This window comes from Canis lupus, chromosome 36, assembly GCF_011100685.1.
Source record: "Canis lupus familiaris isolate Mischka breed German Shepherd chromosome 36, alternate assembly UU_Cfam_GSD_1.0, whole genome shotgun sequence".
Taxonomy (NCBI): Eukaryota; Metazoa; Chordata; class Mammalia; order Carnivora; family Canidae; genus Canis; species Canis lupus.
Genome location: NC_049257.1, coordinates 10,201,546 through 10,213,600, shown reverse-complemented (window position 1 = coordinate 10,213,600; position 12,055 = coordinate 10,201,546). Strand labels below are relative to the sequence as shown.

Below are 12,055 nucleotides of genomic sequence, written 5' to 3'. Positions count from 1 at the left end.
AATTTTTCAACTTTAATTCTTTACATTAAAGTTAAGAAATATTCAGATTTACATATTATACACAGTCATATACCCATCACCAAGATTGAAGCAAGTATTAAGTATTGCGGTTTTATTAAATTCCTTTAAAGTAAGATGGAGGTGCCCGAGGTGACTTCAAGGTGGAATTTTTACACATAATGAATTATGATGAATTTGGCTTATGCAGTGGACTAAGCCCCAGTTCCTGAATGCTGGGCACTGTTGGGATATTAAGGCTGATTATAACGGAGATGGACTCTACTAGGACTCTTACCACCACCTTTAATTGCAGATGAAGTACAGCCGTAGAATAACTACCCCCTTTTATCCATTCTTTTCACTCTAACTCTACATTAGAACTATCATTTGCTTATTTTATTTACAGATCACATTCCCATACTTTACACTAGATGAGCTGCATGTGACATTAGCTAGTATTTATGGAACAGATACTGTATACAGAGCACTGAGCTGAGTTTTCACACATGTCATTTCACATAAGCATCCAGCCCCTTCTGAGGTGTAGGGACTGTTACTTTTCCCACTTTATAGATGAGGAGGCTGAAGGTTGCAGAGACACTAGATGGCCGTGTTCCCGGGCTCAAGCCCTGACATTGTCTCCAAAGCTCATTTGGTAAGCATTACACTAGGCCTCCTTCCAACTTGTAAACCCTCTAGAAGCCTCTCTCCAGCTAGACACCAACTCACATTCAAAAATACCGGATAGCTCCAGCCTGACTAATGCAACGGTGGAATGGTGAAGAGACTATGAGGCACATACTCTTGAAGGACACAGGACTAGGGCTTGAGGACGCAGTGTGGTTGGACACTTGAGGGCCTTCTTTTTTTTTTTTTTTTTTTGGCATTTTATTTTTAATGTGTCAAGCTTTTATTTAAATTCCAGTTAATATACAATGTGATATTAGTTTCAGAAGTAGAATTTAGTGATTCATCACTTAGATAACACTCAGTGCTCAACACAAGTACCCTGCTTAATCCCTGTCACCCATTGAGCTCATCCCCCCACCCACCTCCCCTCCAGCAACACTGTTCTCTGTAGTTAAGAGTCACTTTTGGGGCACCTGGGTGGCTCAGTTGGTTAAACGTCTGCCTTCAGCTCAGGTCATGATCCTGGGGTCCTGGAATTGAGCCCAATGTTGGGCTCACTGCTCAGCGGGGAACCTACTACTCCCTCTCCCTCTGCCCCTACCCAACCCCCCCCCCATCATGTTCTTTCTCTTAAACAAAGACAGTATTTTTTTTAAGTCTCTTTTATATGCCCCTCTTTTTTTTTTTCTTTCCCCTATGTTCACCTATTTTGTTTCTGAAATTCTATATATGAGTGAAATCATATGGTATTTGTCTTTCTCTGACTGGACCTATTTCACTTTGTATAATACTCTTTAGCTTCATCCACATCCTTGCAAATGGCAGATTTCATTCTTTTTTACACTAATACTCTATTATACACACACACACACACAGCACATCTTATTTATCCATTCAGCAGTCAGTGGACACTTTGGTTCTTTCCATAATTTGTTGTTGATAACACTGCTATAGACATCAGGGTGCATGTCCCCCTTTAATGTGGTATTTTTATATTCTTTGGGTGAATACCTAGTAGTTCAATTGCAGGCTTGCAGGGTGGCTCTATTTTTAATTTTCTGAGGAACCTCCATACTGTTTTCAAGCGTGGCTGTACCAGTTTGCATTCCCACCAACAGTGTAAGATGCCTCCCCTTTCTGTGCATCCTCACCAACATCTGTTGTTTCCTGTGTTGTTGGTTTTAGGCATTCTGACAGGTGTGAGGTGATATCTCATTATAGTCTTGTATTTCCCTGACGATGAGTGATGTGGAGCATCTTTTCATGTGTCTGTTGGCCATCTGTATGTCTTCGGAAAAATGTCTATTCCTGTCTTCTGCCCATTTCTTGACTATTGTTTTTTTGGGGTGTTGAGTTTGATAAGCTCCTTATTGGTTTTGGATTCTAGCCCTTTATCAGCTACATCATTTGTAAATGTCTTCTCCCACTCTGTAGGTTACCTTTTAGTTTTGTAGATTGTTTCCTCTGCTGTGCAGAAGCTTTTTATCTTCATGAAGTCTCAGTAGTTCATTTTTGCTTTTGTTTTCCTAGCTTTTTATATGGGAACTCATGATGTGTTTACTTAAGCAACTGTGGTGGTTTAGTGAGTCTGCTTTCTAGAAGTAGTCATTCTTGAGTTAGGAGTCTCTCTATTCTTGTGTGCTAGCTAAGTATATTCCACCCACATTCCTCAGTACACACCACATTTCTTGGTGCAGTCTATTTAGGAACACCTAGATCTTCTAACTTAAATGCTGCTGCTTTTCCTCTGGGCTTTTACCCAAGAAAAGGATGTTTGCAGTAGATACAGAACATCCCTTTCTCAAGGCTTGGGGGTTCCTCTACTATGGTCTTAATAGTGATATTTAACACAAAATAACTCCAAGTTTGATTTTTATTACCTTACCTTACCTTTCCTTCTTAGCTGATTGGAGTTATTTTCTAAAAGTCTTTAAAAAAGAAAGCAGGGGCACCTGGGTGGCTCAGTCATTTAAGTGTCTGACTCTTGATTTTGGCTCAGGTCATGATCCAAAGATTATGAGATCGAGCCCTGTGTGGGGCTCTGTGCTGGGGGTGGAGCCTGTTTAAGACTCTCTCTCTCTCTCTCTCTCTCTAACAACAACAAAAACACTTGTCTCTGTCTTAAAAGACAAATATATATTAAGCTATTTCCTTGAACACTAACAGTAATATTCTACCTCAGGATAAAACTTATATTTCCATCATTAATCTGTTGCTGATTATCTAAACTCTCACCATTCTTATTCTTTGAAAACTTCTGCTCTTGGACCATCCTATGTAAATTGTTAAAATTACATTTTTGTCATAAACTTAATAAGTCTTAACCATAATTATAGCATGGAATCCAGTTATGACAAGTCATATACATCTTCCTGTTACCACTCCGTGACAATCTTGGTGTTTTCCTTAATGTCTTCCTTCTCAGTCTCTTGGATCCAAATGCAGCTCTAATAATGTATGTCCGTTTACTTTCATGTTACACCTACAAGACAGGGTAAAGAGAGTTAAGTACTAGAGGATAAAGTTACAAAATATGTGTTCCTTCAAAATGTTCACGTCTTTGCCCTTCTTTTCCCACAACTGTCTTCATAAATACTATTGAAAATTTTTAGTAAAACTAAAAATCTGTATATTTTGACAAATTTTAAATTCTTTATTCATACAAATTATGAATCTCCTGAAAAAAGAAGTTAGCTTATTTTAAGACCTGTAGGGATGTAAATGAAACACGTGAATCTATTTTTATTTTGTCTTTGAGTTATGGTTAGGTTCATGTAAACTTGTAAGTCCTTATATGCAAAGTCTTCCCTTCTAATGTCTTTACTGTATATTTTATTATGACCAAAATTTAAGAGCTCTAACTCCTAAACAGATATTGTCATATGAGAAATTCATGACTAATTCAAGTCATGACTGCTTTTATCAGGTAATAGAAAAGACCAACAAATGACAGTGATTGGGAATCTGGCCTACAGAGGAACACAGGTCTAGACCTCATGGAAGCAATCAGTCTAAGCATGGGAAACATGTTTTCAGCATGGAAGGAGGAGGAAAATTAAATGCTGCCCAAATTTGTGCATTCAGCAATGACTTATTGATCACTTCCTGTGCTCTTACTGGTAAACTAGGTCTGTGAGAGGAAGAAGGCATGCTTTAATAGGGCTTTACAGAGTAAAATCACCTGAGAAATAAAATGACCTATTCTATTGCTTTTGATTTTTACATCATTATTTTGAAAAGTGAAGTGCCACATTTTTTTAGGAGAATTTTCAGCCTTTTTCCTCTTTCCTAAAAACTCCTAAATTTGCTAATTTTATAAGATAGCAAATTAAAGTTTTCAAACCCAGAGATATATCCTTAATCAATAAGAAAAAAACTTTACATTCTACTCAAAAATATTTAAATACTGCTCATCCAGCTGCTTAATATAATAGATTTCTTTCTCAGCCCTTCATTGCCAAAGGTACTCCTGATTGTTTCAAATGTCCAAACTGCAGTGAGGGATCTGTCCCCATATCCACTCCAGAGCGGGGCAGGGGTGAGGAATGGCCCTTAGATTTAATCAGAATTGGCTTTAGTAACTGAATCAATCTGGGTTTAGATGGTAAGTTTTACTCTTTCCTTACTGGATTAGGTCTCAAAGCTCTACAGAATTGAGAGGAGAGGAGGTTGGTGGCTGCAGCTATTCCTCCTTTGGAATGAAGGATATTTAGTGGTTTGACTACCAGTCAGGTCATCCAGGTGCCACCCTGTGTGTCCCCTTGTTAAGAGAAGTTATCCTCAGTGAGAGACATGTTCCATCAGGTGCATGCCATCATGGACCAGACTATGCTCTCTCCCTGTGACATGACCTGCCCTCCTTTTTAGTACCAAACACAATTCACAGTGATGACAAGTAACTCAAACTTTCCCTCTTTCTTTCTTCTCTGACAGACATATGAAATTACAAAAAGTAAAGTTTGCTTCATTTTTCTTCATGTGTAGCAAGGCATTAGGACTACAAACACTGTATGAACTAGTTCCCTTCTGTTAGGTGTACTTGCATTGTCTCAAGATTGGAATGACTCAAGATTTCCATCTTCTCCTAATTCACATTTATCAAGGCCTTTATTCACAAGAGGAGAAGACAGTATTTCATTCCTTCTTTCATTCACTCAACAGTTATTTATTGAGAGACTTCTATGAGCTAGACATTAGTCTGGAGATACAACCGTGAGAAAAGTAGGAAGAAAGAAAAAATTTCTTATATTCAACTCCAATGGAAGATAGTAAAGAAGGTGAATAAGCCAATAACATGGTAGGTTCTAGAGCTATTAAATGCTGAGCATAAAGATCAAGCTGGGAAAAGGGAAAAGTATAGGGGGAAAAGCTCATTGAAAAGGTGACATTTGAGAAATTAACTGAAGAAGATGAGAAAGACATCATATTATTAAAGAGCATTCCAGGTATGAGAACAGGAAGTACAACCACCTGAGGTGGGAACACTCTGGCACGCTTGAGCAGCATGAAGGCCAGTGTGGCTGGAGCGGAGTCTGCTACTCCATTCTCAGAGGAGGAGGTGGTCAGAGAGATCTAGGGGCTAGGTGGTCAACTGCTTTAGGAGTCCTCACAAGGACTTTGGCCTTGTGCCCATTTGGAAACCGTTAGTGGGTTATGAACAAAGTGACCTAGTCAAACTTCTATTTTAATAGGATCCTTTTGCTGGAGTGTTGAGAAAGGGCTGTAGAGAAGCAGTGTGGAAGCAGATTCCAGTTAGGAGGTTCTTGATAATTCAATCAAACTGGGTGAGCCAACAGGATGGACTTCCTGTGGGCTGTGAGGAAGAAAGGAGATGAGAGAGAGAGAGAGAGACAGACAGAGAGAGATATGAAAGGAGATGAGGATGATCCAGAGTTACTGGCCTGAACAAATGGAGGGGAATGACTTGCTCTTTACTGAAACAGGAGAGACTGCAGGAACAGGATTATTTTTCATGGAAGAGGGGAAAGGAAGGATTATTAGGACCTCAGTTTTAGACATGCCATCTAATCACCTTAGATATTAAATAGAAGATCGAGGTCCAGGATCGAGGCATAAGTTTAGAATTAGTCAACATTAATAATACATAAATCCAAGGGAATAGAGATGACCAACAGAGTGAACATAGATATTAAAGAGAGTGTATCCAAGGACTGAGATGAAAAACAACCCTAAAAGAAAAGGGAGCATTGGGATCTGTGCAGAATAGGAAGGTGGTCATCTGGAGGTAAGAAAAAAAGAATTTTAAGAGGGTGTTCAGTGCTGCTAACAGGTCAAATAAATGAGTTCAAAGAATTAGCCACTAGTTTAGTGTGGTGGTCGTCACTGATGACTTTGATAGGAATAGTTTTAATGGATCAGAAGTTGGGAAATAGCTGGTTGGAAGGGTTCAAGTGGGGGATGAGAAACTGGAGACAAAAAACTATGAACAGCTCCTTTAAGCAGGTTAACTGTAAAGAGAAAGAGATGACATGGCTGGGCGCCAGGAGGCACCAGGCAGCCAGCTGAGGCAGGACGGTCTTAGGGTCTGCTGACAGTCACATGCTGGGAGTGTGAGCATTAGCCGGCTATAGAGTCGGTGACCTCAGATGACCTTGCCTTGGGTAGACATAGAAATTTTTGAGATGTTTGTCACTAATACATTAGTACCAAAAAAACGATTAATCAAGCCAGCTGTTTTAATGTACAGATATTCTTCCGTTTTCACCTCTTACTTTACATCAATATTTTCTCCATAATTTTCTTTGAAAGCTAGTTTTTGACTGTAATGCTTATGAGTCCTCTACATTTTAATTGGTTGTTTGTATGCCATTCTTCCATCCTAGCCTAAGTTTCTTGAGAAGGACCATATTTATTTTACTTTACATATCCATCTCCTAGTTCAGCTCCTGGCACATGGCAGATGCTCCGTAAGTGGTTTTGCATGAATGACTCTTATGTCTCACATTGGTATATGAAGCAGTTGATATAAAGGTCGGTCTCTTCCTGAAGTTCCGCTGTTAATTTCTAAATAGAGATCGTGTCTGGTCATTTTGTTTTCCAGAATCCCTGTGGAGCAGGCATAGTGAGGACTGGCTCACTGCAGCTCAGTAGTACCGCTGTCAGCAGTTCATCTTTGAAAAGGACAAAGCGAAAAGCACCTTCCCCACCCTCCAAAATACCCCTGCATCAAAGTGCTGAACATAGTCGTGTGCTTGGTAATGTTATTTTTCCCAGTAGATATTATGTGTGTCTTGTTTCACATACACAGTAAAGTGAGATAGGTTATGAATCAGGTCTTTTTACTAAAAAACAAACTTAAGCTTTTAATTAATTTTAGTAATATTAATAGTCTGATTATTCTCACTGAACTACCTTTTTAAAATCTGCAACATAACAAAAAAATAATGATTGTACAGCTCCCTGATCCTAAAATTGAGCTTGAGATCATTTGTGACACTCTGACTCCAGGATTGACTACCTGTAGGAAGGGGAACCTAAGGAGATTTTAGTTGTATTGAAGCTGGATGGTGAAATGGCTTCTAACAAAGTTAGGGCTATCTCTTCTCAAATTCTATAAAAATAAAGCTACTAAGGAATTGCTACATCCGTGAGTGTGGCTTGTTTCTAAGTTGTGCTGCTTCTGTCCTCCAGCCCTGCAGACAGGACATACAGTTCCTACAGACGGTGTTTTGGAAGCAAACTCTCCCGAGGAGCTGGCCAGCCCAGGTAGGACGCTTTTGTTCCACATCACGTAGTTACTGAAAAAGACTTTTCATGTTGGTTGAGGGAATGAATCTAGTTATAACTTAACTCTGTGTAGGAAAGAGATACAGATGCGTTGACTCTATTTCCCAAATTTTATATGGTGAAATGAAAAAATCTCCACCCTGGGTTGAGTATGAAACTGACAGAACTCAAAATTTCAGTTCCGTGATGGTACCTAAGACTTTTCTGTATGCAACGTCAGATTACCACTTCTTAATGTCCCTCCCAAAAGGTAGGACACATCTTAGTTCAGGATGTACCTTAGTGTGTTCACTAGAAAACTTACACCAAAGTGTAAGGTCCCGTTCTTCATGCAACTGTCTGAGGCATGAATTCAACATACATAGTGTCCTAATTCAGTGGTAAAAAATTGTTATCATGAAACATTTTCTATTATATGGTCTCATTTGGATTCTCCAAATAAATGCCTGTAAAAATAAAATAATTTAATACTGTTTCCCTATATTTTTAATAGTAGCTATTATAAGAATGAACGTGATAAAGTTTCTTAATTCTTGGACATAAATGAATATGACTACTGTCTAACCAAAAATAGAATATTACTATGCCAGTATTTTAGCATAGGGATACTTTTATAGGTATGAAAATAGCTCAATATAACCCTACCTAATTTTTCTAATTAATATTCATAAACACAGGAGAAATTCAGGTGCACCCAAATGCTCCTAAATATTTAATCCTTAGGTGATTTTTAGGTATTTGAGACTGTGACATGTCTTATATAGGAATTCTCCTGTCCTCTTTGATTAAAAACATTACCATAATATAACTAGTCATGGTTTTTCTTATTTCTTAAGTCCTACCCAGAATAATACCAATGATACTGTTTTGTCCTACAAAGGAATTTTGTTAAATAATATCAAACTATATAAGTGACAGAGACGATTTGAAAGTATTAGAAAAAAGGTGTGAATGCTATTCAAACTTTGCTTGATATCTATTTCTCTTTCTCTTCCTTTTTCCCCCTAGTTACCTCTTCTTGTTTAACGCACGGATAATTGTGAGCTAACCAATCTGATTTCTTCAAAATGCTTCTTGTTCTCTGCTTGCCTTAATTCTGTTGTCTAAGTGCCATTTCCACAGATTTTACTTCTTTGGCAGAAGCCTCCCTTGGCCCTGGGCTCCCCAGTCACGAGCAGTGCACTGTGCCCAAACTGCTGGATGAAGCCCCTCTCTCCGAGGGCCCAGGAACACCTGAGGCAGCTGTAGCATCTCTGACAAGTAGGTAACTGGGCCTTTCCTGCCCAGTGGTTCAATGCAGATTAAGATTATCACCATGGAAAAATTTGGTTACTTGGTCATCCCTTGTGTAAAAATGTCTCAAAGAAATAGTAGTTTCCCCCTTTCACTTGAAATTCGATTATAGGTTTGGAGTTGGAATGTTTTCCCTAACCAGATAGATGAATATGGCAAAGCATGGCTTTGGGGGATTTCAGCTTTTCTTCTATTTGGCTCTCTGCTTTTTTGAGCAAAACTTTTTGAACTCTGTTATTTCCAGTGTTTAACTTTATGAATATAAAGGATTATATTTATATTTTTTCTTTCTTGAACTACTCTTTTGTTATCTAGGCATGGCTTATTTTCTGTAGTATTGCTTTTGACTGAGATTTTTATGTTAAGTTATTGGAATTGTTTTGTTACCAGATGGCAAAAATTTATAGTTAGGTAATAACTGTATTTCATCATAAATAATTTTATTCAGTTTTTTATTAGCTCAGAGTGAGTCATTATTTATAATTAATATCACATACTGCTTATTGTAATGCAAAATTGTGTGGACAGGTTGGAAGATAGTTTGAGAAGTTTTTAAAAATAAAACGTAAGCATTCATTGTCAGTACAACCCAGCAATCCCGCTCCTAGGTATTTTCCAAGAAAAATGAAAACCTCTGTGGATGCAAAAACTAACATGTAAATTTCTATAGGATTTTTAGTCATAATTGCCCAACATGAGAAACAACCCAATGTCCCTAAACTGAGGAATGGGTAGACTATGATTAATCCATACCTTGGGGTACTACCACCAAAACCATAAAAAGGAATGACTACTACGTGCAATGACATGAGTGAATGTCAAACACATTATGTTAAGTGGGGGAGCCAGTCTTAATGGCTAGATGCTGTGTGATCTCATTCTTGTAAGGGCAAAGCTATGGGGAAAGTAGTTAGCAGAGTCCAAGGTTAGGGGCAGGGGATGATTACCAACGGACCTGGGGCGGTTTTGGAGATTGATGGACTTATTCCCTATCTTGATTGTAGTGGCAGTCACTCAGCTGTATATCTGTGAAAATGGGAATATTCCAAAGTGGATTCCAGAAGTGAATTTTACTGAATGTGAATTTTATCTCAGTTGTTAAAGAAGAAAGAGAAAACGGCTCTGTCTGGCAGCAACTGAAATAGTGTCTAATAGAGTGAGCATTTTTTGAATGAATAAAAAGAAATAGTTCACCAGAATAAATGTTATTTTTTAAAAAGATTTTATTTATTTAAGAGAGAGAGAGAGAGAGCGCTTGAGCAGGGAGAGGGGCAGGAAGAGGGAGAGAATCTAAAGCAGACTCCATGTTAAGTGGAGACACCGAAGCGGGGCTCAATATCAAGAGCCTGAGATCATGACCTGAGCTGAAAGCAAGAGTGAGATGCTCAACCGACTGAGCCACTGACGCACCATCCCCCATTTTTAAAAAAGATTTTATTCATTTATTTGAGAGAGAGTGCTCACCCTCGCTTAGGAAGAGGGGATGAGGGGAAGGGGATAGAATAGATATAATTTAATATGATTTTATTTTATCAAAGAGAAGGATTTCAATCATATCCAGGAAAAATATACAAAGCATCCCAAAAGTCTCAGTGAAATTATAAGCTTTAATTATTTAAAAGTAAAACGCTACAAAACTTACAAACATGTCTTCTAAAAGCTTGTATATAAATTTCATTTTTACATATTACATTTTGTCAATTTTAAAGAATTTTTGAATTTTTATTTTTTGTTTCAATGTTGCTTTCCCTAGAAGAACTGAGAACCTTAAGATAAAAATATTCAAATCATAGGGCAGCCTATGATGGTGACGCAGCGATTTAGAGCCGCCTGCAGCCTAGGGCGTGATCCTGGAGACCCTGGATCGAGTCCCATGTCGGGCTCCCTGTGTGGAGCCTGCTTCTCCCTCTGCCTGTGTCTCTGCCTCCCTCTCTCTCTCTCTCTGTGTCTCTATGAATTAAAAAAAAAAAAAAACTTAAAAAAAAAGCATCTAAAAATATTCAAATCATATAAAGCTAAGTAAAGGTAAAAATTGCAATAATTAAACTTTTAAAAGATGACTTCTGTATTATTTTTAACACTTACACTTTGGAAGTTGTTAAATCTTGAAACTTCACAAAGATTTTGAACAGTGTGTTCTTTGAAAGTAAGTATTCTTCCCTTAAAACTTATGAAGCTGATGGAACACCTGGGTGGGTGGCTCAGCGGTTGAACATCTGCCTTTGGCTCAGGGCGTGATCCCGGAATCGAGTCCCACGTCAGGCTCCCTGCAAGGAGCCTGCTTCTCCCTCTGCCTGTGTTTCTGCCTCTGTCTCTCATGAATAAATAAATAAAATCTTTAAAATCTAAAAAAATAAATCTTTTAAATAAATTTTATAAAATCTAAAAACTTACAAAGCAGAAATATAATAGTTGTGCTATGATATTTGTGAAATTTATTCATTGTTCACAGCCCCTACCCAATCTTTTTTATTGTAGTCCTCAAATGTGGCCATCATACGTATAACAAATGCAAAACAAACTTGATTTATTATTTTTTGAAGCCTGGGGAAATTTGTGCTAGTCAGACAACCAACTCTAAAAGTTTTTTTGGAATTTTAGAATTTTGAAAAATAATCCCAGCCTTTCCTGAGACTTTTAAGAACAGGAATACTCTTGAAGCTAGCTAAATTTTTTTTTTTTTTTTTTTGTAGGTAAGCCTGTGTGATGCTTGTAACTACCAAGTTACAAAATTTCAGAAAAATAATTTGAAAAGATTTTTGAAACATGTAACTCATTCTTTATACTGTAATTAACTGAGATCAGTTTCTCAGTGAGAGACTCCATACTTAAAAGAGTAAAATACTTTAAAAAATTATTTATTTATTTATTTATTTATTTATTTATTTATTTATTTATTTGAGAGAGAGCAAGAGCATGTGTGCATGCCCATGCCCAGGAGTGGGGGTGGGGAGAAATGAGGGGTGAAGGATGGGGGGAGGGTGGGATAGAGGCAGAAGGAGAGATTCTCAAGCAGACTCACTACCGAGCATGGAGCCAAAAAAGGGCTCATCTCATGACCCTTGAGATCATGACCTGAGCTGATACCAAGAGTCAGATGCTTAACATACTGAACCACCCAGGTGGCCTTATGTCAAATACTTTTGTTGGGTAAGAGAGAAATAGAGATAACAATAATTTGCTAAGTGTTACCTCAGTTAATCTAACTTGCTGAAGAGCTTAATATATGCCAAGGGGCCATTTATAAAACACATTTGTATCTAAACTGGAACAGCCATTCATTTTCTCAGTTTTCAGATTATATAAATATACTCTTACTACACAAATATGTGCTATTGCAGATGCATAATATTGTACATTGTTCTCATAACGACACTGTCACATG

At 37.9% G+C, this 12,055-nt stretch overlaps 1 protein-coding gene and 1 long non-coding RNA gene across 10 annotated transcripts in view; one reads left to right on the top strand and one right to left on the bottom strand.

Annotated features, from left to right (window-relative positions):
- Positions 1 to 12,055, top strand: part of COBLL1 (cordon-bleu WH2 repeat protein like 1) — a 158,898-nt gene that overhangs the window by 130,354 nt on the left and 16,489 nt on the right. For 5 of the 9 annotated variants that reach the window (XM_038584685.1, XM_038584681.1, XM_038584678.1 and 2 more), the window contains 3 exons: positions 6,692 to 6,845; positions 7,282 to 7,356; positions 8,500 to 8,637. In XM_038584685.1, the coding sequence (XP_038440613.1) occupies positions 6,692 to 6,845; positions 7,282 to 7,356; positions 8,500 to 8,637 (367 nt within the window). The remainder of the gene's footprint in view (positions 1 to 6,691; positions 6,846 to 7,281; positions 7,357 to 8,499; positions 8,638 to 12,055) is intronic. The other 4 variants (XM_038584684.1, XM_038584683.1, XM_038584682.1 and 1 more) reach the window with 2 other exon arrangements.
- The window catches only part of LOC102152414, an 85,306-nt gene continuing 75,120 nt past the window's right edge, over positions 1,870 to 12,055 (bottom strand). The window contains exon 6 of the long non-coding RNA XR_005384629.1: positions 1,870 to 3,112. This is a non-coding gene — a long non-coding RNA (uncharacterized LOC102152414). The remainder of the gene's footprint in view (positions 3,113 to 12,055) is intronic.